The sequence below is a fragment of the Myotis nattereri genome (assembly GCF_964212035.1).
Source record: "Myotis nattereri genome assembly, chromosome: 8".
NCBI lineage: Eukaryota > Metazoa > Chordata > Mammalia > Chiroptera > Vespertilionidae > Myotis > Myotis nattereri.
Window position 1 is genome coordinate 87,824,059 of NC_138083.1, and position 25,065 is coordinate 87,849,123.

The 25,065-nt window shown below is 42.0% G+C and overlaps 1 protein-coding gene across 4 annotated transcripts in view; it reads right to left on the reverse strand.

Moving 5' to 3' along the window:
• DTNA (dystrobrevin alpha) overlaps positions 1–25,065 on the reverse strand; it is a 311,835-nt gene that overhangs the window by 47,993 nt on the left and 238,777 nt on the right. For 2 of the 4 annotated variants that reach the window (XM_081097322.1, XM_081097323.1), the window contains 6 exons: positions 20,083–20,237; positions 19,077–19,182; positions 16,824–16,990; positions 12,522–12,646; positions 6,980–7,063; positions 5,398–5,683 (listed from right to left, as the gene is read on the reverse strand). In XM_081097322.1, coding sequence (XP_080953448.1) covers positions 5,653–5,683; positions 6,980–7,063; positions 12,522–12,646; positions 16,824–16,990; positions 19,077–19,182; positions 20,083–20,237 — 668 coding nt within the window. In that variant the 3' untranslated portion in view covers positions 5,398–5,652. Of the gene's footprint in view, positions 1–5,236; positions 5,327–5,397; positions 5,684–6,979; positions 7,064–12,521; positions 12,647–16,823; positions 16,991–19,076; positions 19,183–20,082; positions 20,238–25,065 lie in introns of those variants that run through there. The other 2 variants (XM_081097324.1, XM_081097321.1) reach the window with 2 other exon arrangements.

The following is a 25,065-nucleotide window of genomic DNA, read 5'->3' on the forward strand; positions in this document are numbered from 1 at the left end:
CTTACTCTTTCCTTCTAACTCTTTGGGTCCTTCTCTCCTTCCTCTACTCCATTTATCTGTCTCCCCTCTTCTCTTCTTTTTCTTCTTCTTCCGAAGTCCCTTCCCCCCTCAAGGGGATGAGCAGATGTTCTCTGTATACACATCTCTCTCCTTCTTTTTGTCATTTTCTTTTCATTGGCCCATGCCAGGGTTGGTTTAAGTCCTTTCATGCTCCTTTTCCTTCCCACATGAATTCTTGGTAATCAGTTCTTGGAAAATATGGGGATGACACTATCGGTATTTATGAGTTTGTGGAAAGAAACAATTTATTTTGTTTTGCTACAGCTCTGAGCACCAGGAGTACTTCTGAGTTTTGGTACTCACTGTCCACAGAGTTTCTGTACTTCCAAAAACTAGGCTTACATTCTGCTCCTCATGACTTATTTTCTGGGAAGCCGAAATTATGACCAGGTAGAGAGGAAGTCAAGTGCATGAGTAAAACAAATCCAAACCAAATACTCTTTCAAAATGAAATGGATCGGGGACTTGGAGAGTTGATGGGGAAGCAGGTTTCACATAAAACTTGGGTCTGTAAAGACTCTTCACATGAAGTGCCTTCACCAGAGTTCCTTTTGCAGCTCCTGAGGCGTTTGAAGAAAGAGGCAACGTGAAAACGTCTCCTCCTGAGTTGTGAGAATAGTGACAATGTGTAGTTTATTATGATCTCTTCAAAGCAACGGCTGCTCACGATATTGTATAGAATACTTTGGATTTTTAAACTTTCCTTTTGTAGCTCGGCAGCTTGCTTGGAGAAGTTAGGTGATATGTCCAACTCACCTCGGGCTTTGGGATCAAGCACACGAGCTAGGTTCTTACCGAGAAATGAACGCTTCTGCCACGTCCGTGTGTCAGAATGCAGCAATGGCTTTCGCGTCAATCTAGTCACATAAGCTTCTGTCTTCTACATGCCCTGTCTTCAAATCTAAATGCATTCTTTCTTTAAGCTCTGAAACTGGGAACTGCCTGAGGCTCCCCTTCAGCATAGGTGGTACATTTTTTTCTAATCTGAGTTCCCAGGAGAAGCAAGACTGCTATCTCTAAATTTGTATGTATTTTCTTATTGTGGTCATTTTCTTTTCACCAGGCCCTTGCCAATGTATAGGCACAACCCTTTGCACACATATTATCAGTAATGAGTGAAGTGACAATCATGCCCTGGAGGGTGTGAGAAGGTGCGTTTTGAAGATTATGTGTTCTGCTGAAAAAAGGAGGCAGAAATATTCCTTTAGACTCTATTTTCTTTATAAAATATTCTATTTTCTCACCAATTCCCTTTTAGACCTTTGGAAAATAGTATATATAAAGATAAATGCCCCCTCCCCCCCATGTGCACACACACTGGTTTTGGAAGGATAGAGCAACTTAAAAATATTTCAAATAGATGTAATCCTGTTATTTGCAGAATTTTAATATTTCCTACAACTTTTGTGATACCATACTATGTTAGTACAGTTTTGGTAATATTATTATACTTAAAATCTTTTTTTTGAAATATTAATATTTATTGCATGTAATATTATTAGATTTAAGATCATTTTTCTTGAATAATTGTTTAATGCATGTAACATTATATTTAAAATCCTTTTTCTTGAGATATTAATGTTTATTGCGTGTATTAGTATATTTAAGATCATTTTTCTTAAACTATTAATGTTTATTGCATGTAAAAAATTTCATATTTACTTATTTAAATGTACCCTTTACATTTGAAGGGTGACAACTGACACCAGTAGTTTTGTTCAAGTGTAAAATTTTTGTTTGTTTGTTTTAGATAACAGAACTATACACAAAAGCTCCTTGGGTTTTTGTTTAAACCTGCAATATATATTTTTAAGAACCACCTCTGCTTATGTTGGATTACTATTTTAGCCCTGGTCAAAGATATTTTTTCTTTTATTGAGTGTGAAAAGAAAAGAATTGAAATGAAAGTCCTGGATGCAGCCTCACGGAGCAGCAGCATTATAGAAATAAATGTTATGTGCAACAATCATGATCACAGTGGTTAACAGGAAAATGATATTGAACCATGGCAAATTAAAACATTTTCATTTTTATTGATTTCAAATAACTGATAAACTTGTGTGGTGCTTGGACTTGTGAGGAATAACCTGTAAAGTGGGCTCCCTCCTTAAGTAACTCTCAGTGTGAATAAAATTTTGCGTCTCACTGTCATCTACACAGTTTAGGTAGAATACAAAAGGGACCACAAGTCAGTTTTGTCAGGAGCTATTCTCTTGAAACATTGTGTTCCCGTTTCCTGTTCTTGCTTTCAACATCTTTGATCTGAAATGTAAATATCTGCCACATGCACAACAGCAAACAAGCATGAAAATAATTTAGTGTCTAGTGGGGTGATTGTCATCAAGCTGGCATGGAAGTCAAACCATCCTAAGCAGGTTCTATGGAAGAAACACTAAGAATTCTCGGCTTACATTGGATTCACTAAGTTTACTATGTTTTCCCCAGACAGCATCAAACCATATCAATTGTACTTTTACCAAGAGAGTCTCTAGAAGTTTGCTGGGTACAGGCCATGCACAGGCAACAATGAAAGCAACTTTGTTAAGAGAATAAAAGTGGTTGAAGTGAAGAAGAGGGATGACAACAGTTTTAATTATGCACCAACATTTTAGCATAGGAAAGAGAGCTGAGTGGGAAGACTGGCCTATTTCAAGTTTGAAAAGTCTAGCATATTAGTGGAGCTCTGAGGCTACATGGAATAAAGAAATATCAGCAGAGAGTAATTTTTCTTTAAATTTCATACAACATGCCCAGAAAGTGTGAAAAGAGTAAAGGAATCCTCAGGTCAATTTAATTTATAAGTTCATCTGTTATAGGATGTTGATTTATAAATTTATCTATTTTTTTCTTACTGAAAAGGATGAGCTTTAATCTTAGAAAAAAATAACCCTGAAGAAAACTTTAATTTTTAGATCAAAGGCTGAATTGAGTACCTCAATTTTATTTCTATTCACTTTTGATTACCAAAGTACAGATGCTTAAAATTTAGTTTGAACATTTTTAGTTAGGTTAATAATCTGGGTGGTTTGGTAAAGAATCTTTGGTTAAGCAAAGTGTTTGAAAAAAACCGAAGAAGCCACAGTAATTAACCTTTCTTTGGTTGAACACCTAAACCAATCAACCAACTGACCAACCAATCAACCAACAGAAATAACTCACAAAGGCTGCCCACGGGGAACAATCAGGGTTTGGGAAGCACTTAGGAGGGGGTGGAGGTGGCTTCCCCATCTGCACCACTGAGCCTAATGCAATATTAAGTAAGTGGCCAAATGTTATTGTGACAAACCAGAAAACAGCATATCTGATTGTGTTCAATGCACTCTGTGACTCAAGCAATTTTCTAACGTTTGGAAGAGTGACAAGATCCGGCTAGAGCTGTAGATCACAGCCAGTGTGATTCCTTTTCTGAGTGGCTTCTGTTATAGAGATTGCATCTATAACAGAAAGCTTATACAAGATATTTGTGATACTGAGGGTAGAAGAATCTAGCTATTTAAACATTCAGAGTGTCCTACTGTGGCTAATGTAGAAGGCAGACATAATTCAATGCATGTATTTTACAGAAAAATCCTAGGTAAGTTTCTCACATAACCTGGGCAAAGAATTTTGGCTGGATAATTAAGACTTTACAAAGGGGGCAGGATACCAACAAAGATGGCAAGTGTTCAGAGGCACAATGCTGTGGGCAGTGACGGGAGGAAAGGGCCTTTTGGGCCTGGCTCTGGGTCAGTAATGATATTTGCAACAGTGATGAGATAGATTTCATAAGCTTATATAATGTTGCTGCCCCACCATACATAGCTTTTGGAGCTCTTTTTCTAGTGGTGATGATAGATTTCCATTGATGCAGCCATTTTTTTCTATAATTAATGCATTTATAAGAAAATAATCTAGGTTTAGGGATAAAGTTATGATCAAGGAAATGAATGAGGTGAATTATGTTATTTGAACCACATTCTACATTCTACCTAATTGCTAACCAGCATCGCGTGTGCACACGCACACACACACACACACACACACACAGACTTCAAAGGGTTAAGGAGAGTGCCTTTGAGATTTCCTCTTTTCTTTTAAGGGAAAAGTGAATCGAGGATATAACTGGAAGTGGATATAAGAAAAGAGGATATAGCAGATGGCGGTGGTAACCAGAGTTATACACTCATAAATCTGTGTGAGTCAGATCACCCGGATGTCAAAAGACTTCAAAGATACGCCCTCATGCCCTTTGAAGATCAAAGTGGCATGCTTGTAAAGGCCTCCAGGTTGAGTAATGCCAGGAGTTTATGGCGAGAATTCTGAAGGGTGATTTCAATTCATCTTCATTCTGCTTTATCTTTCTAAGATCTGTCACAGAAGACTGAAAACTCAGGCTAAATAAAATATCTGCATGGCAAACTTCCCTACTTTCTTAACATAGATCAGCACATTCTTGGCTTGTTTAGGTTTTATCTGATTTTAAGAGGGGAAGTTGGGGTGGAGTAGGAGTGAGGGCAGGGCTCTAGGTTACATTTATTTGGTTCCATTCCAATCATAGGAAGAATAGGACCTTTAACATATGCCTACACTTGGCTTTATGGGTTTCTATCAATTTTAGGGTGTAGACATGGTTAAGAAATAAACAGTGGATCACCACTAGCATGATGCAGTGATAGAAATTAAGCACTGATAGTTTGAAATTGGTTTTGAAATTCTACTTCAATAAGAATTAGATTGCTCTCTTTGGGGGAAAAATGGCCCAGTGGGACAGAAAGGTATAAGTCCTCAAGTCTTTTACTACACTATGGTCCAGCTCTGTGGCGTTGTCTGGCCTGACCCAGTTAGTGCTAATGATCATTCCAAGAGGCACTTTCATTAAAAGTCTAAGAAATCACCATCTGGGGTTATGCAAAAACAGAGTCATCCAGAGAAGAAAATCCGCTTGGTACTCATCACAGATGAGTATCTGATCTATACTGGTTTGAGGCATGAGATCAATAAAATAAGTGGAAAAGAGAGGAAAGAGCTGAGAAGTCCAGCTCAAGTTGTAAATTCTCAATGGACTCTCTTGAACCCCCAGAAGACCTTTCTCTCCACTGAGACGTACGACAAGAAGATTTAGTGATGGAGGAGAATGACTAGCAGTCTAGCTATGGAACTACCACTATGGTTAGCGATTCGGGGCTGGGATACTGACCGTGCACACTGCCCAAGCTGATTTACATACAACCTTATAAGCGAATGCTCCTCAGCCTCAGGGCTGGCTGCACTTAGCCCCTCAGGTAACCTGAGGGAGTCAAACAACGAGACCTCATTAATACCTCCCCTGGACAGAGCAAGGCCCACTCAGAGAGGAAGGAAGTTCAGTGTACACAGCTTTATTGAACAGCACCCTTCACAGACACCAGGGGCCAATCTCCCTGGTGACAGGAAGAACTGCAAACTCTCAACAATGTGTCTGTGGTTCACAGGGGACATTCCAAAAGGACTGAAAATGGGAGAAAAGGGAAGTGATCATATTTTGGGTTAATAGGTACCATGCACCCTGGAGGAATCAGAACAGCTCAAAGTGTTATAGGGATATTTTAGAGTAGAAGAAGCCATGTTATCCATCTAGACGCTTCCACCATAAGCACCGCCCGAGCTGAAATGATATAAAATGACCTTCAGTAAGGATGGAGTCGAGCTCTGCCTGACATTTGCAGAACGTAGAGATTCCTAATAAATGCGCAACATCTTTCTCAACACATGCAGGCTCTTCTCTAGAGAGAAGCCCAGGTCCGAGTCTCTTAGAAGCTTCACAGTTTATGATTTTGTCTTAGAAACGATGTGAATTTCTGGTGTTCTGAAAAGGAGAGCTAGGGGCACACTCTGAGGGCCTATGACTTCACTGTGGAGGTTCTGTGTCCTCAACTCCACTTTTTACAAACTCCCGTAATTTACAGGAAGGAAACCCCATGACCTGCCATGTTCTGTTTGTCCTGTAATTACAATTATGGGGAACATCTTCACCTCAGGATCCTGCTGTGAGCAAGTACCGGAACACAGGTAAAATAACCAGCAGTGTCCTGAGTCTCATTGTGTTCACATCCTCACTAGAATGTACTAGGATACTACAGTGCAATTGGTACCTCAGACACCTCTTTAGGGAAAAGACTGATTACATGTTTTTGTAAAACATGAGACTGTATTTTTTTTCCTACTGAAAGGCATTTGCAAGATCTTACAAATAGCTCCAATTACCATTACCTTTGTTTCTGCTTTCCCGTGGGCCTTCTCCAGGTATTTCTACAAAAATTCTCTGGTGCTCTATTTGTGATCTTTGATCAAATGTCTCAGAGCACCTCTTGGCCCCTGCGTATTTGTAATGCTGGCCCTAAAAGAATTACTGGATTCACCTGCCCTTTGCTCACAACAGGAGTGGATCTTGTTAAAAAAGATGACACATATCTACCTTTTGTTTAAGTCCAATAATCCATGACATTATTGTGTGGAAACTACATTTCCAAGTTTGAGCTTCGGCCTCTAGCCTCAGAGACTCCAGAGTTCGTCAAGAAGAGGGTTCTTTTATATCTGGAGCTTTAAATTAGGAGATAGTTCCCCAGTTTCCTGGCTGAAATGGACCTTTCTGAGTGCTATGAAAGTGACTTTCTCAATGAAAAAGAATGCATGTATGTCAGTAGTAAAATTCAAACTTCTGCATTTACTGTGGGTGCACTGTAAATGCACGTTTCTAGACGACTTTAACCACAAGAGCCATCCCATTCTTCTTTAAATGCATTCAAATGAATGGAATTGAAAGCCATGTGGCAGAAATTTACATAACTCGTTTCTAACAATAGTCTTCCACTCTTGGCTTGCACTAGAATATTTTTCTTGTCACAGAATCAAAGCTCATTACCAAAGAGAGGGCTTGCTATGTCCTAGGATTGGAACTTACCTCCTGGTGATAAAAGGACTTCCTGAGGAGGGGACCGAGTGGGAGAACAGGGTGTCATTCATGCTGGTTACAGGTCTGGGTGGCCTAAAACAAAGTACAGGTGGATGAAAAGTTAAAGCAAGTATAAGTCGCAGGTTAAAAACTACCTACCATCCCTGGAGGAGAGGGGGTGGGAAGATCAGAGTTCTATCATAACCCAGGATAAACACAAAATTTTACATTTTCCAATTAAATTCTTTAGATGTCTTAAAGTTACATTTCTTTGCAAATATAGAATCTCAAGTAAATATTGTGAGGCAGGTCTCTGGACACCATAGGAATGTCTATCAGTGAGCTCTGAGCCTTGGCATTTCATTGAGCTACTAGAGGCCCAGTGTACGAATTCATGCACAGGTGGGGTCTGGACAGCCCGGTCCCAATTGGAGTGGGTCGGGGCTGGGCATGTTGTGAGGAGGAAACGGTAGGAGGTTGGCTGGCTGACCTGCCCCAATCGGGCCCCGAATAGGGCCAGGCCAGCTTAGGGAAGGAGCTGAGGGCGATTGACTGGCGGGCCCCACCCCCAATTGGGGTGGGTGGCCGACTGGGGGCAGGGCTGGCTGTGGGGAGGGGCTGCAGGCAGTTGGCTTGCCAGCCCTGCCCTGATTGGAGTGGGGGGCCCGATCTGGGGTGGGGCCGGTGGGGAAGAGGGGCTGCGGGGGACATTCAGGGTGGGGCAAGCCAATCAGGGGCGGGGCCGCGGGTGGTTGGTCGGCTGGCCCCACCTCCAATTGGCGGGTTTGCTGGTCTCAGTGGGTGTCATAGCGACCGGTCGTTTGGGTCATTCTGATGCTATGGTCACTGGCTTTTTATATATATATATAGATACTCTTGAAGGAAGCGAGGATTTTGAGGCAGCCTTATATTTACTGCCTTCTAAAGGGAGAAGCCCTGAAAATGTGATCATGATCAGAATGTACATCCTCTTGCAAAGAAGAGGATTTCTGAAGCTCTGGAAACTTCCTCCCGAGTTCCCCGTGAAAATGGTGCTTTCCCAACATGCCCAGTCTGGAAGGACCAGGCTACAAAATCATCTTGTGCTTTATTTGTTCTTTGTTGTAAGTGAAGATGCAAGTAAGCACCACAAGTACTAGTGTGTACTGACTTTCCGTTATCTGGCTGAGGCCTATGTAGGGCGCATGGTGCAAGGCATCCCATAAACTTCATTTTTTTTTCATGTGGTGGGAGAAAAAAAATAGTTTCAACTTTCCTCAAAATTGTCCATGTCCCTAAACACCAACTCCTCAGGTCTGTCATCCCCTGTCAGATTTTTAATTTCATCCTGTCATTGTTTCCCCATCACTAGTGTCTTATCTTAGTTCAGGTAAAATGAAAGCACTATGACCCCTATCTCATCTCCAAGCAGTGTTTAACCTGATTTTAGGTTTATTGTAAGATAATACACGGTAAGAGGAGGTGGGATTGAAAGTTCAAAAGGTAGGGGATGAGGCAGGGTATCATTTTGAGTCAGAAGAAATTTTTATTTCATTATGATTCTATATTTGAGTAGAATTATTTGAAGATGAAAAATTAATTCTAGCCTACAGAGTCTACTTGTGTTGGCTTGATCAAGAGCCAAACTTGTAATGGTTTAATTTTAATCTTAGGGAATCACAGTTAGTTTGCCTTGAACAGAACACTTTCACTTTACAAGAAGGATGCTAACTTTATGCAAATGTCCGCTGTGAATTTTCCGAAGTCAGGAATATCAGATTTTAAAACAGTAAACAGAATGAAATAATAAAATATCTTACATTGTAGCTTTGGCAAAGTTGAAAAAACACACAACTAGACTAACATTTGTGGGTTTTTTGGGGGGGACTCTCTCTCTCTCTCTTTTTTTAAACTTTCCCATCTTGCTCTATCTCCAGGCAATGAGAAAACAAGTAGATTTGCAATGCTTTTTAACTAGCCTGGTAAATTCACTTTATTAAACATGGTCATTGCAAAGCAAAGCTGAAAGTTGTAGTTAATTACTAAATGGCTTCATGTTTAAGGTTCATCATAAAAATGTTGAACTTGGGACACAGAAGGGCTAACTGTGGGAGTAAATAGTGGCTTTCAAAGGGACTAAAATTTCTATTTCTTCCATAATCAAATGGCAAGTTGCCTTATCTAAAAAATAGGTCCCATTGAGAATTTTACATGCATTTACTCTTATAAGAAAGAAATAGCTCCACAAGATAAAGCCACGGGGGGCTAGTGCAGGATTTTCTTCCCGAACAAAAATCTTTGTAGCGCACATTTTTATAAAACTGGCATTCTTCTTATACGCTGAGTGTTCAGCTCAAGGCAGAATTAGTTTTAAACTAGCCATTCACTTGTTTTGTGTCTCATAATCACTTATAATTATGATTACAAGCTTTTATAAGTACACTGGGGAGGACTGAACTACTTACCAAGTATCACTTTGGGCAGCAAAGAATTGAATAGAATAGAGACTGTTAATCATGGCAACATTTACAAGCAATACAATAGCTAAGTACAAATGTCAAAATTCCGAAATGTCACCCACTTAAGTGGCCATTATGTGCTTATAATAATTTAAAGCAGCTAAATGAATAGCATATTTAAAAATTAGAAGTCTTAGGTATCCCCACCCAAAATATAAATAAATAAAAGGAGGACCTAGATGTCTATTCAGGGCATTAACATTTGAATAACAAATAGGGAGAAAAAAATCTGTAATGCCAAAAATAGAAAAAAGATTCTGTCCTGAGACTGAACAGTCCACATCCAGAATTTCTTATATGTTATTTCAACAAGTAAATATTTTTCACAATTTGCAAATGAAGACATTCACCCTGGAAAAATGTATTAACAATGAGGATAGATCAGTCTTTTCATTTAAGGGCTATTTTGAGAATCTGGTTCAATATATAGAACTTTTCTCAGAAAAAAGGGCATATTTTGTGTAGTATTTTAAGGGAATCCTAGAACCCAACTTGTATAGATACAGCCCTTATTTAGCTCAGTTAATAACACATCAGATCATATTGACACTATAAATTAAAGTTAAAAAAACCTTAGCCAATTAACACACACACACACACACACATACAATCGTGAGCCAACTGGGTACAAGTCCCTGCAGTAGGAGATACGCAGTGTGAAACTGATTTTATTCCACACTGTCTCACCTCCTAATTCTTTCTTTTTTAAATTTATTTTTATTTTATTGTTTAAAGTATTACAGATAGTAGTACATATGTCTCCTTTTTTTCCCCCATTGACCTTCCCCTGGCCTCCCCTAAGCCTTGGCACATGCCCTTTCTTGAAAAGGAAGGCAGCATCCTACTTTGGTTGGACTGCAAAGCCCCTAGAGCCAGGCCATTCACATCCCAGATTCTCTCTGTCCTCACGCCCGGCAGGCAGCTGTGATTGGACGTTGCGCGCTGGGGGCGAAAGTCCTGTCGGGTCTGGTAGAAAGTGACTGTGGCAGAGCACAGAGCATAGACCCGCCCTCACTTTCATTCACAAGTTAGTGATTGTCTCACTATGGGAAGGAAAGCTGAGCCTTAGTAAGAATGAGAACAGCCTTGATGAGGTCATTTCTGAAAAGTGGTTGGTGCTTTGGTGCCACATTGATTTATTCCTGGCTTATTTTTAGTAGCAAAATTTCCAAAAGTAAGTTAACCGCCTTCTACAGAACCGGTTTACATTAGTTTTTGGATGCTCAGTCCATGCCAGCAACAGGACCTTCCGGACCGTGTATGCTGAGGACCGTGAACCCTCAAACCACTTGGGACCACACTGAACAAAGCCCTGGAGTATTTATCCCAAGTTCATGGTCATGGTACTTGCTTGGGTCCATCAGACACAAGTTACTGCTTTCTAAGGGTCTGGGGCCCACAGCAGTGCTGCTTGCGGGTCATGCTCTGAGCTGCCTGAGCATGAGCTTGGCCTTGGTGACTTGCTAATATCCGTAGGTCTGATCTTCCCACTTGCTGATGTCTACACGTAACCGTAGGCTCTGCAGAGCCGTGGGTCCTGCTGAACTTGCAAACGGAAGGCCAAGGCCGTCCATAGGAGGGAACCATCTATCCCTGAGGCTTTCTGAGGCACCTGTGACTGCATCATTCCTGACTGCGCCCAAGACAACACCACGGAAACAACCACTCCTCCCCTGCTGTCTTGGCCATGGGGCCTGAGAGAGACTCCAGGGCATGGGGCGGGTGTGTGTGTGTGTGTGTGTGTGTGTGTGTGTGTGTGTGTGAGCCTGTGCCCTGGCCCAGGCCCCTGTCCACCAAACTCACACATACTTTGGAGAAATATTTTTGCAATGTCTGCTTTTTGATGTTCTGATGAATTTTCCCACCAATCCCCTCTTGACCTGCCACCCACCCACTGCCCCTACCCGACCATGATTCTTCTAAAGTTATACAGCTCGGGACAAAACAACAATCTTCTGGTTGACTGCCATCATTAAGATGACTGGCTCTGCAGAAAACTAAAGCAGAGGGCTTTTTTATATGGGACTCAGCACATATGACATTAAGGTAAAGTGTACTTTAGAATTTTCTTACCACGGTAATTCCATTGATCATTAACTTCCAATTGTGCAAACTCCACTAACATCCATATTTGATAACAATGCTTTACTTCTCTAGGTGAGTTACATTAGTGTTGCACACTCTACTTGCACAGATGGGCATTGGTACTGTATACCTCTACCACAAACATTATAATGACATTATATTCAATCTTTGTTTTCTTATCCTCACCCAAATATATTGTTTATTGATATTTTGAGAAAGAGAGAGAGAGAGGAAGAGAAAGAGAGAGAGAGAGAGAGAGAGAGGAGCGAAGTGGAAGGCAGCATCCTGACCGGGGATCGAACCTGAAACCTAGGCATGTGCCCTGACCAGGAACTAAACCGCAACCTTTTGGTGTACGGGACCATGCTCCACCCAACCGAGCCACCCAGCCAGGGCTCATTCAGTGTTTTTTTTTTTAAATTAAATTTTGAAACCCGGTTCCTGACAACTGATATGAAATTGTTTTCTATGGATCTGGACACGTGCCAATAAAGAAAGTTGTCTCTAGAGCAGTGGTTCTCAACCTTATGGCCCTTTAAATACAGTTCCTCATGTTATGGTGACTCCCAACCATAAAATTATTTTCATTGCTACTTCATAACTGTAATGTTCCTACTGTTATGAATCATAATGTAAATATCTGATCTGCAGGATGGTCTTAGGCGACCCCTGTGAAAGGGTCGTTCGACCGCCAAAGGGGTCGTGACCTACAGGTTGAGAACCGCTGCTCTAGAGGGAAGGTGGGGGGAGGGGTGAGGGGGTAAGAGATCAGCTAAAGGACTTGTATGTATACATATGATTAGAACCAAAGGACACAGACAGGAGGCAGGTGAGGGCATGTGCTGGAGATGGGGCGGCTGGGAGAGGCCAATGGGGGAAAAAGGAGACCCATGTAATACTTCAAACAATAAAGAATTTAAATTAAAAAAGAGAAAGATGTCTCTTAATGTGGAGGCAGAGACACTCACACGATGTGGGCCAAGTTGAGTGGCTTCTCCGGCTGGTCAGGGAACATGGGGTGCAAAGGCTCACGGCTGGAAGCACAGCTCAGGGACTTGCTTAACGCGTTCGTTAGCTTCTTAGCTGGTGATTTCTGGAAAGAAGAAGAAAGACGGAGGTGAGGACAACTAACATTTATGTAACATTTTGTCAGATGATTTGCTTTCACAGATAATCATTCATTCATTCACTCAGTCAAGCAATCCTCTTTGAGTACCTACTCTAAGTCGGGAGTCTGTACCTACTCTAAGCCAGCCAGGTACCTGGCTCCCGCTGCTTACTGACACATGGGGCGCTCGGCGGGCACGGACCCTGAGCGGGGCCTTCGTGGACAGCAGGAGTCCGTCTGATAGAAACTCGGGGGCTGGGAAGGTGATTCCAGATGGAGGAAGAAGAGGCGAGCAGGAGGCCGGTCATTAAAGTCCCACAAGGTCACATTAGGACTGCGGCCTTTATCTCCAACACAGCGGGGACAGTGAAGTGTTTAAATCACGGAGGCAGCAGCATCGGACCAGATTCTGGAAGGACTGCTCCCAACTCAGAAGGAAGGAGGGAGATGAGCAAGAGGCTTGGCAGGAACCCAGGGGTAAGGTGTTCCAGGCGTGGTAGGACACACCTAACTAAAGGCAAGAGTGGAACTTCAATCTGAGTCTTTTTATTTTTAATATATTTATTTTATTGATTTCAGAGCAGAAGGGAGAGGGGGAGAGAGAGAGAGAGAGAGAGAGAGAGAGAGAGAGAGAGAGAGAGAAACATCAGTGCTGAGAGGGTCATTGATTGGCTGCCTCCTGTATGCCCCAAAAGGGGGATTGAGCCTGCAATCATGTGCCGTGACCATGATTGAGCCTGGTCATGTGCCGTGACCAGGAATTGAACCATGACCTCCTAGTTCACAGGTCAATGCCCAACCACTGAGCCATGCCGGCTGGGCCAATCTGAGTCTTGAGAATTTAAAATTCATGTTCTTTTTTTAATTATTATTTTTATTTTTTTATTTTTTATTTTATTTTATTGCTTACAGTATTACAAAGGGTATTACATATGTGTCCATTCCCCCCCCCCCCCCCGCCCTAGACAGTCCCCTAGCCTCCCCTATCCCCCAGTGTCTTATGTCCATTGGTTATGCTTATATGCATGCATACAAGTCCTTTAGTTGATCTCTTTCCCCCCTCCCTCCTGCCCTCCCAACCCTCCCCGGCCTTCCCGCTGCAGTTTGACAATCTGTTTGAGGCAGCTCTGCCTCTGTATCTATTATTGTTCAAAAGTTTATAATGGTCTCTATTATCCATGAATGAGTGAGATCATGTGGTATTTTTCCTTCATTGACTGGCTTATTTCACTTAGCATAATGCTCTCCAGTTCCATCCATGACGTTGCAAATGGTAAGAGTTCCTTCCTTTTTAGAGCAGCATAGTATTCCATTGTGTAGATGTACCACAGTTTTCTAATCCATTCATCTACTGATGGACACTTAGGCTGTTTCCAGATCTTAGCTATGGTGAATTGTGCTGCTATGAACATAGGGATGCATATATCCTTTCTGATTGGTGTTTCTGGTTTCTTGGGATATATTCCTAGAAGTGGGATCACAGGGTCAAATGGGAGTTCCATTTTCAGTTTTTTGAGGAAACTCCATACTGTCTTCCATAGTGGCTGCACCAGTCTGCATTCCCACCAGCAGTGCACGAGTGTTCCTTTTTCTCCACATCCTCTCCAGCACTTGTCGTTTGTTGATTTGTTGATGATAGCCAGTCTGACAGGTGTGAGATGGTACCTCATTGTTGTTTTGATTTGCATCTCTCGGATGATTAGTGACTTTGAGCATGTTTTCATATGTCTCTTGGCTTTCTGAATGTCCTCTTTTGAAAGGTGTCTATTTAGGTCCTTTGCCCATTTTTTGATTGGATTGTTTATCTTCCTTTTGTTAAGTTGTATGAGTTCCCTATAAATTTTGGAGATTAGGCCCTTATCAGATATGACATTGGCAAATATATTTTCCCACACAGTGGGTTTTCTCGTTGTTTTGTTGATGGTTTCTTTTCCTGTGCAGAAGCTTTTTATTTTGATGTAGTCCCATTTGTTCATTTTCTCTTTAGTTTCAAGTGCCCTAGGAGCTGTATCAGTGAAGAAATTGCTTCGGCATATGTCTGAGATTTTGTTGCCTTTGGATTCTTCTAGAATTTTTATGGTTTCCTGTCGTACATTTAAGTCCTTTATCCATTTTGAGTTTATTTTTGTGTATGGTGTAAGTTGGTGGTCTAGTTTCATTTTCTTGCATATATCCGTCCAATTTTCCCAACACCATTTATTGAAGAGACTATCTTGGCTCCATTGTATGTTCTTGCCTCCTTTGTCAAATATTAATTGAGCATATTGGTTCGGGCCGATTTCTGGGCTCTCTATTCTATTCCATTGATCTATATGCCTATTCTTGTGCCAGTACCAGGCAGTTTTGAGAACAGTGGCTTTGTAATACATCTTGATATCTGGTATTGAGATCCCACCTACTTTGTTCTTTTTCAGGATTGCTGCAGCTATTCGGGGTCTTTTTTTTTAATTCCAGATTAATTTTTGGAGAGTTCGTTCTAGATCTATGAAGTATGCCGTTGGTATTTTAATGGGAAGTGCGTTGAATAAAATTCATTTTCTTTTCAGAGCATCATGCTACCTCTTTTTCATTTAGATTGGTGGAATGTTTACTTTAAAATTCCACAGCCAAAATTATAAAAAATAATTTATCACATATAATTTACTCCTTTCCATGAGTAACCATTTATAACTTTCCTCACTTTCTTACACACAGAGCTGAAAAGTGGTAATATGTGGCATTTATCCTCATTCTTTAATAGTAGGAGCACTGTTCAAGAAGTTCCACTTTGGTTTTTGCTAGGAGATGTAATTCTTAGAACGCTTACATCAGTAACACAACAAAGCTCTTCACCGCATAAATATCGGGGCCCCTTCGTCTTCTTGAGGAGTCTAATCTGGCTTTAGTAGAGACACTGCCCTCCTAAATAATTTTAGAATCTTCAATCTCCGAGAAAAAGGCTCATCTGATTTTAGCATTTACATAAAAGAACAATTAAAAATGATTAGCCTTCAAACACCAACCCTCCAGAATTTGGGATAGAATAAATTTGAAAATTGTACTATGTTGACAATAAGAAAACAGAAAGCTCTTTCTTCTATGTTCTATAATCTATACTAAAATGTGTCTGACCATCGGTGTCAGTACATCCTCAGCATATGATGTGACCGACAGTGACAGTGGCCTGGGAGCTGGCATGAAGCCTCAGTGTGTGATGTCTCAGTGAAGAACTGTCCCTTGAACTCAGAGTCTGACAGGTGCTAAGCAATGGGTATATGTACACTGACCATGAGTTCCCAATAATCATGCCTGGAAAGAGCACTCCGACTTAAAACGCATATTCTGAAGATTTTCCTTTTTTTAAAAAAGCAAGTTACTCTTTAAGTAAAGACTATACGTTGAATTGAAACACATAAAAATATGGGGAAAAAACTCATAAAAAGTTTGCATTTTCTTGTGGGAGAACTACTTGAAGAGGAGTGGGCAGGGCCGATGGCATGCCCGTCCCATGAAGCACAAGAGCACCACCATTTGAGCAGCAAGTTCACGGAGGCCAGTTCCTCCGTAGACCCAGTGCCATGTGCCCCTGAGAAGACATCCAGCACAGGGACAGCCGCTCCCTGCACTATTCACGAAAGAAGATTTGCTAATGTAGCCACAGTATCCCCTCTTCCCCAAAGTAAAACGGAACAGCATCATTAAGCCCACGCGCTCACATGTCTTTCCTCTCTTTTCCAGTTGTGCACTTAAGAGAACTCCAGAATCTAAGAAAAAAGAAACTAGCAACCATTTTTAAGCAATTCCCACAAAACACAAAAACTGGCAACCCAAAACAAAGACCCATCAAAGGTTGAAAAGAACCTTAATTTACTGTGAAATGATTATGTTCCAGAAGGCGCTTGCTATTTGGTTGTTAGCTAAATCAGTACCGAGTGATCTACATTTCAAGAAGTAACGTAATTTGAGTCTTCCTATAGTTTAAGTCACAGGGAGCTACGCTGGGCTCAGATACACTATGAAAGAGATCCCAGTAAGATGCGGTGGGTTCGGAGGGAAGGGGAAGAAGGAATGTTGACTACAGGGTAAGTGTACCCCTGTATTCTGTCACCCTCTTTGACATTCCCTAGCATTCTGGGTCGCACACACACATCCAACTTTAAGCACTGCCTGGCCCTTGCCTTACCCATGACGTGTACTCTTTCATTTGGTGCTGGTTGCTATGGGAACCCCCAGCATGTCCCCTCCAGAAGCAGTCCTGGCAGAGCTGGTAATTGTGACACTGTTGGCATCGGTAGCGGAATCCCATCATGCTCTCGCTGTGGCAGAAGGAACACTCCACCGGGTGGAAGACTGAGGAGGCAGCAAATGAAGAAAAAATAAGAAAACCAAAGTGCCAGCCAGGATAAGGACAAACACAGCCTGACGGGGATGGCGTTTCTCTGCCGTGTGCCCTGATGCCAGACGACAGTCGGTTTGGGCTGAGAGAAGCATTGTTTATTCCAGGCATCTCACTGCCCTTTTCAGGCGTGTGTGTGGAGGTGGAAGAAATGAAATGAGGTGGAGGATAGGTGTTCTTTTAACAACAAGTTTCTGTAATGCCACTTGCTCTTTCTACTCCCATCTCTTACACTACAAGAATATAAATTACCCGAACTGGCCCGTTTCCCCCCCAAACTGCTCTCTGTCTCCAGGAGGCCAGCACAGTCACTGGGGGACTCAGCACCATGGATGAGCACGGCTGGCCATCCAGTGGGGAGAGAGCAAGAAGGGAGACATGAGAAAGGAGAGGGAGGAAAAAGGAAGGAAAATGGAGGGAGCGCAGGAAAACTGGATGAGAGAATTGAGTTATTTTTTAAAAAATGAAGCAGCTAATGGGCTTATTTAATGAGTGACATTGCCTCCATCTAACAAACAGATTTGTTTTCTTTCCTAAGAGGCAGATGGGCAGGGCCCAAAGAGACAAGTAAATGATCTAAATACAGTTCTAATCAGACAGCTCAGGAGATACAACTGTCTTTGGCAGAAAATTGGAATCATAAAGCAGGTAAGGTAAAACAGTTGACATTGAAAGCTAACAAATGATCAAATCCAAGTAACTGTCTCTACACTATGAGCTAAAGATTGAAAACAACAACAATTCTTGCCTTTGGTCACATTATTCCAGGGAAAAGAATTTACGTGAAAATAAACGAAGGTAAAAAGCCAACTGTAACCACAAAGGCATAACCAGCTCTGGAGGTACTGCCTTCGGACTAAGCATCAGTCCTCCCTTTTCTGGCTCCTGGGAAAGGCAGGGTGAGCCCTGGATTTAGAGACAACTGCTCAGGGACAGGCCTGCGAAACCCATTTCCTGCAACAGGAAGTACTGAGCTAGAGGGTGAAATTACAGCCTCGTGACGGAAGGTGACTAGCCCTGAGCTGTGACCAGTAACATGATCTCAGGTTGCATGATCCGACCTTGATTGCTCTTTGCTTCTGTGGATGAGTAAGAAACATACAAAAATAAATCTATGCTTGGCAGTGATTACAGAGCACTGACTTAATTCATTTTTAAAATCTTCTCCATGAGCAAAACAGGATACATTTATTACTTTTAACTGAGAGAGATAATAAGGGCAGATGCTAGATGTTTTGAATGGGAACATAAAATTAAGCTAACTTTACCTCCAATGTATAGTAAAGAAATGTGTAGGAGTTAAGATTCTAGTAAGAGATATGGGATAAATGATTTTCTATTTAAGTCTGGAGAAATCTCAGACTTAAATTGAATAATAAATAAGAACATTTAAAGATTAGAGAAGGAGGCACTGAATTGCTCCACGTTTAAATTTCTTTAAATCTCGTTCTGAACTGTGGTTTCCATTTAAGCTTGGGGGTATCAATATTTACTCCTTTTACCCTAGACATACTTGCCCTTGTAAAAAAGCACATTTCAAAAGTTTGCATGGCTTTTGTCTTTTACATAACTACAACCACCGAAAGCTTATAATTCGGAGCACATGACAAAAGATGAGTAAGTTTCTCTCATGCATTTTTTCCCTTCCTCTTCCACCTGTTTCTGGCCCAGTGCCTAGGAAGAAATCGTCAATGCCAAGGTAAACCAATATTGGGGATCCAGACCTAAAACAAATACTAGAAAAGATCACATTCCTTATTGAGGTTCCTCTAATGTATCAAGTCTTTAAGCCACATCTGACCTGTAACTGAGGGGTACACAGTGACATGGAATAAGCTTTTAGCACTGACTGACTTAACTTGACTGTGCACCCATAGGCCTTGTTAAAGATCAGGGAGACTGGTTAGTTGCATCCTAAACAGAGCTTGGAACAACAAAATCGATCTCCCTAAAACAATGACCTTGGCTTAATAAGCATAGAGTTGACCGGCTAATTTCAATGATTAGAAAGCCCGCCTGCGCTCAGCAGTGACTACTCACCATTCTCTACATTCGCCAGTCGATGCAGAAGGGGCAGCCAGACCAGGCACTGCGGGGGAGGATCTGACATGAGCGTGTCCAAGAAACCATTTAACGTGACCTTTTTCTGCATAAAAAACAAAAAACATAATAAAAAAACAACTCACCAACCCGTGGTCGTTTAGAACAGAGAATACGCTTAATTTAGCTGCTCTGCAGCTATCATTTGAGATGGAACAGGACGTTCAATGAGCCTCTAATGTATGAAGAAACAGAATTTGAAACTAAGTTCGGCAGAATTTAAAACACTGAGTGTGTTTTACACTTATACAAACAACTGAATTATCTCCACTGAGGCTGAGTCAAGGTGATCACATAGAGAAAATTCTGGAAGCGTCACTTGCCCATGGGAGGGACAGTATGAAAATGACGCGGAGAGATGGACTGACATTTCCATGAAGTGTTACCCCGCTGTGGGTCATGGCACCTGCCACAGTTCCCACATCAGTCTCCTGCATTTGGAGAATAACTTCTCTTGTAGCAACCTCAGGTGAAACCTCACTCAGAGCCCTAAATGTCCCATGTCCTGGAAGATTTAGGGAGCCGCGTCTCTCATATTTTGGGACTCCCACAGTGCGATGCGGCATGGGCCATACTTTTTCGTCTTCTTTGACAAACATTGGTGAAGCTTGGTGGTGCGTCAGACTTGTGTTTCATGTGAGGCTGAGGGACATTTCGGCCCTTTTGATAGGGCAGTGAGAATGACCCGGAGACTATAGGGTTGTTGTAGGATTAAATTCGACAATGTGAGTAAACAGCTCAGCCTGGCGCCTGGCACGTGGTCAGTAGACATCGCCTATTATTATTATCGAGGTGTGTGAAGTTTAGTGACTGACTCACAGGACATTCGTCAGAGGCTGGAAGATATGCTACGGGTTATTGCTTATCTGAGAACTGCCTGGAGTGACACACGGGAGGAGAGCAGCTGCTGTTCAGAAGCTGCTTCCTTACACACACTCTTTCCTACCTGCTGAGAGAAGCAGGACCTGGCTGACTGTTCTGTGTAACCGAATGAGGGCCCTTCAAACACGGCTGTGGGCAGTTTGAGGACTTCCCGCAGGAACTGGTCATAGCGTCCATAAACCATCACCCCACTGGAGTCAGAAATCATTGAGAAAATATCTGATGGGAGAAAAAGGGAAGATATTTATAATTCTTGTAAACATTCCCCACTGTTTTAGTTCAATGTATCTGTTTCAAACCACACAAATATGGCAGAATAAATCATGTCTATGAAAGAATAATGGAAAAGCTATTTTTTATGCTGAAATATTTCTGGCACGGTGTTTTCTTTGGTATCTCTTTGTAGATGATTCTGGCACATCGCCTTAACTAGTAATTGGGATAAGATTAGCATATTTTGATAAGACAGAGCATATAACATTGTTATTTTGAGGTCAATTATGAACTCATATATAACCCAAGGCAGCAAATTTTGTATATGTGAGAAATATGCTGATCTTGTTTTTTTTCAATGTAACTTAATTTTAACTTCTTTTTGTTAATCCTCACCTGAGGATTTTTTCCCATTTATTTTTAGAGAGAGTGGAAGTGGGGGGCAGAGAGAGAGAGAGAGAGAGAGAGAGAGAGAGAGAGAGACATTGAAGTGAGAGAGACACATCGATTGGTTGCCTCCCAACACACGCCCCAACCAGGGCCAGATACTTGCCCTTGACCAGAATCGAACCTGGGACCCTTCAGTCATTGGATCAATGCTCTATCCACTGAGCCAAACCAGCCAGGGCTATGCTGACCTTGTTTTAAACACACAATGAGAATTGTGTTATAGCACTGATGTGTGTGTGTGTGTCTAGCTAGAAAGCTATACATATCCATATTATCACTAAAAAGTTTGGGTTTTGGTTTAAGATATTGAAAAATGAGAGACACAAGGGGGATAAGGGGGTAACGAAAACACTTGATTAACTCTCCACAGGAGCAGAAAACTTCCTATAAATCATATGTTCTGGGTGGAAGGCATTTGGTTCACAGGGAAGGGTCTTTGAACTCACGCAGTCAAGAGGCAGCCTGGCCTTGTGGTGATCAGTGAGGTGGAGCCAGGCTCTGAGATGACTCTCAGCAGAGCCTATGGCTTCCCTGAACCTCTGTTCTTCAGCGTCTGCCACCGTGCGCACTTAATGCATATTAACGGCATAACTTCCCAAGGAGCTTTATAATTCCTCTGTGGAAATGTCACCACTGGAACGAAAGGGTGTCCTATCACAGAGTCTGCCAGCATGCTGGAGTGCAATGCGGCCAGCCCAGCTGCTGGGGTAAACTACTGGCAATGCAGTGTGCTACCTCTCTTCATTTTGGGCTTAATTTTTCAAGGTCGAAATGTAATCTGGAGACACTCCCTCATACCGCAGTCAGATGCTAACCACATTACAGACTGTTATTGAATTATGTGATAAGGATGTGAATTGGCTCTCATTTTCTTTAAATACTCCAGTTTTAAAGGATTTCTACTGTGTTTCAAATAGTTTATCAACCATGAGGCTATAGAAATTCTACGTGAGCAACAAAATTAATGTTCTCATCCACCTTCACAATGTTGTTTACCTAATGAATTATATCTCTTGTGTTTCATTATAATTAGTCAAAAATAAAAAGGTTGCCAAAGGCAGAACTACAACTCTTTATGTAATTCCAAATAGAGAAATTCGAGAATTCCAACGAAAGGGTGGTGAGGGGGAGGAGGTAGAAGAAACCTAGGAAAACCAATGGACTTGTGTATTAGAGCTGCCATTTTGTTCGTTTTTAGGCAGGTTGGTTTGCGCATCATTGGGCCATCCTAACGGTCTCCAAGGCTTGTCTTGTCTAGGCCAGAGCACATTTTGAGAAGTAGACGAGGCCTTCCAAATCTCCCAGGAAAGGATTTAGACAACATCTCTAACTAGAGCGAAAGCAGGAGGAGCAGCAACAGTGAACTTTCACTGACTTGAAGCTAATATGAGCCTCATTTATGTTGATGAAGTTTGTGAAGCAACAGCCAAACTAGGGCTCGGTCACTGGGATGAAAGGGAAGTGACTGTTAATGCCACTCAGCTTTTTAAAAATAAATGAGGGGACTCTGAAGAAGCTATCAAAGTAAGTGTTTGTACCTTAGTTCTAGGCTCTCTGTCTTACATATATACATATACATATGTAATATGCTTATAGTATGTAATACATATGTATGTATACCAAATGGAGGGCCATTTCAAAGATTAAATTAGGTAACCGGTGAAAAGCACAGAGATGTAAAGCACTCAAATAGTGCGTGGCACCTAGCACACAGGAAATGGTAGCTATTTTTATTATTAAATTTGAATCACATTTTTTTCTGTCTTTACTTCATATAGTTCCCTTCCTATTGGAATTGTTCTGCAAGGTCCCAAATGATACTCTAACCATCTTTGTTTTTCCTATAGCGCCATACAATGATAGGTGCTATAGAAGAATTTATATTTGTTGATTTACTCAACTAAAATTAACTTAGCTCGTACTAAATGTATGTAATTGTGCTCAGCAGTGAATATACAGAAAAATAAGCAGGTCCTAGTCTTGCCCTCTGGGAGGTCCAAGTCTGTTGAGGATGACAGCAACATATGTACATCATGCATCACATGGCAGCATACATTATAGCATGGTGGTGTGAAGGTGGGAATAGTAGGGTGTACAGGAGCTCAGAGAGGGGGCTCCCAGAGGCAGCAGTGGGTCAGGGAGGGTTTCCTCACAGAGGTGAGTGCTACGCTGGTGTCAAGGACAATCAGGGTTAGCCAGGCTTAGGAAGCTGGGTCAGGATGTGCGGAGGCATATGCTCAAGCACAACGCACGCGCCCATCTGCAAGTAGCTCACTGTGTCAGGAGCCACACAGTGCATGGGAGGAGGGGAGGTGGGTAGGGAGAGCTTCCAAAGCTCCACGAAGGAGTGTAGATTGTGTCCAGAAGATGCTGGGGAGGCACTGAAGACTTTAAGGCAGGCCAGTGAGTTAGAAACACTACCTTGGGGACAGGCGTGGGGGCAGAACAACCAGTTGAGTAACAGAAGCTCAACAAGCACACAGTGCTTGGTGCTTGACGTAATACTGGTCTTTTAAAGAAAACAAAACAAGCCTCCCAGAAGCTCTAGGAGAGCACTTGGCATCCCAGGCCCACAGCATTGAGTTCAGAATTCCTTACGGCCCTCAGGACGACCCAGGAGGCCCGAGCAGAAATATAAACAAGCGCTCCATCTCAATAAAACAGCAGGCCACAGAAACAAACAACGAAACAACAGGCTATAATCACAGCAAGGGCAATTTGACAGGAGGACTGTATTAGGTCAGTTTGTTTAGGGTGCTGAGCCCGATGACTGCAGGGGATGCGTGCACACTCTCGGCTGCCTGCAGGTGCACAGGGAACACCCCGCATGTTGACTGGCTCCTGGTGGCCCTGAGCATTGGAAATTGTGCTGCAACCTGGGTTTGTTGTCCCTTCTGATGCATTTAAAAGCAGTTTTCAAAACTCATCTTTACATCGTCTGTGGTTTTCTACTTGTTTTGCTTTTGACAATTTCTCATTGATTTGTAGCCAATTACTCCTGCCACACCCGCTTGTCCCCGAGGAGAGCTGAGGGGAAACATGGGAACCATCAGGATCTTTGATGGCACAGGATCAACCTGGCTGATGAAGGGCTGTGAGTCCCAAACTGCGGAAAACGATTCTCTCCAGTTTTCCTCAAACTTATTTTAACGTGGGACCCTTTCATCCAGGGGCCTGTTGGCATGACACTGAATAAGTATTTTTCTTTAGTCTGAAAAACACGCCCATTTGTCTAATGTCCACAGGGTAGCTCAATAAGCAGTCACACAGGTGGGCTTACACCCTGGGCCTCCTCGTTTCCATCACAGCGTTCTCTTACTCAACATGGCGACGTAAACTCATGATATTTAGGCTAAGGGAGAGGGTTAAATGAAAATTTTTCTTTTAAATGGCAGCATGTCCATCATTTGAAACGGGCTATATATGAAAATTCTTGCCCCCACACCTCCACCCTCGGGCCACTGAATCAGAAATTCTGGGAGTGGGATCCGAAATCCATGTTTTAAAAAGCATTCCAGGTGATTCTATACATAACACGGGTATAGGGAAAATAGCCAGGCTTCACATCTGGTGCCATTTTACTTTTCAGGTATGTAATTTACTTTAACTCTCTGAGTCTCAGCTTCTTTACCTACAGCAAATCAACCAACCAAAACACTCCCACTGTTCTATCCATTTAAAACTCTACATATTAGTGACAAAGGTACACAAAAGCCCCATAATCACTCACTGTACTGTGGCTACCATGCTTTGATTGGCATCCAGTTAATTCTCAGTCTACAGTGTCTCTACGCAATTACCATGCCCCCTACCCTGGGCATGTTTACTCCGGCACGGTTGGAGTTTCTAGCGATTTGAACAGCACTGCCTGAGAATGAAGAAACATACCGGGAGCTTTGGCTTTGGATTATCTAAAAAAGGAAGGCGGTCCTTCAAGTCCTTAGAATGATGGACTTGTCTGTAGAACAGTACAGTACAATGAACTTGAAAGAAAATATACCTTACTATAATATCACAAAGTCTAGTTGGTAACACTCAACAAGTTATCAATAATAATAATCTGTAAGTAGAAGGAAAACATTCCTTTCATTAACACTTATCTAATATGAAAATATTTCTATGACAAAATCCAACCATCAATGAAGATCAATAAAGATCATATTTCAGCCTGGCCAGTGTGTCTCAGTGGTTGAGCATCGACCTATGAACCAGGAGATCACTGTTTGATTCCATGGTCAGGGCACATGTCCGGATTGCAGGTTCAATCCCCAGGGTGGGTCATACAGGAGGCAGCTGATCAATGATTCTCTCTCATCACTGATGTTTCTATCTCTCCCTCTCCTTTCCTCTCTGAAATCAATAAAAATATAATTTAAAAAAGATC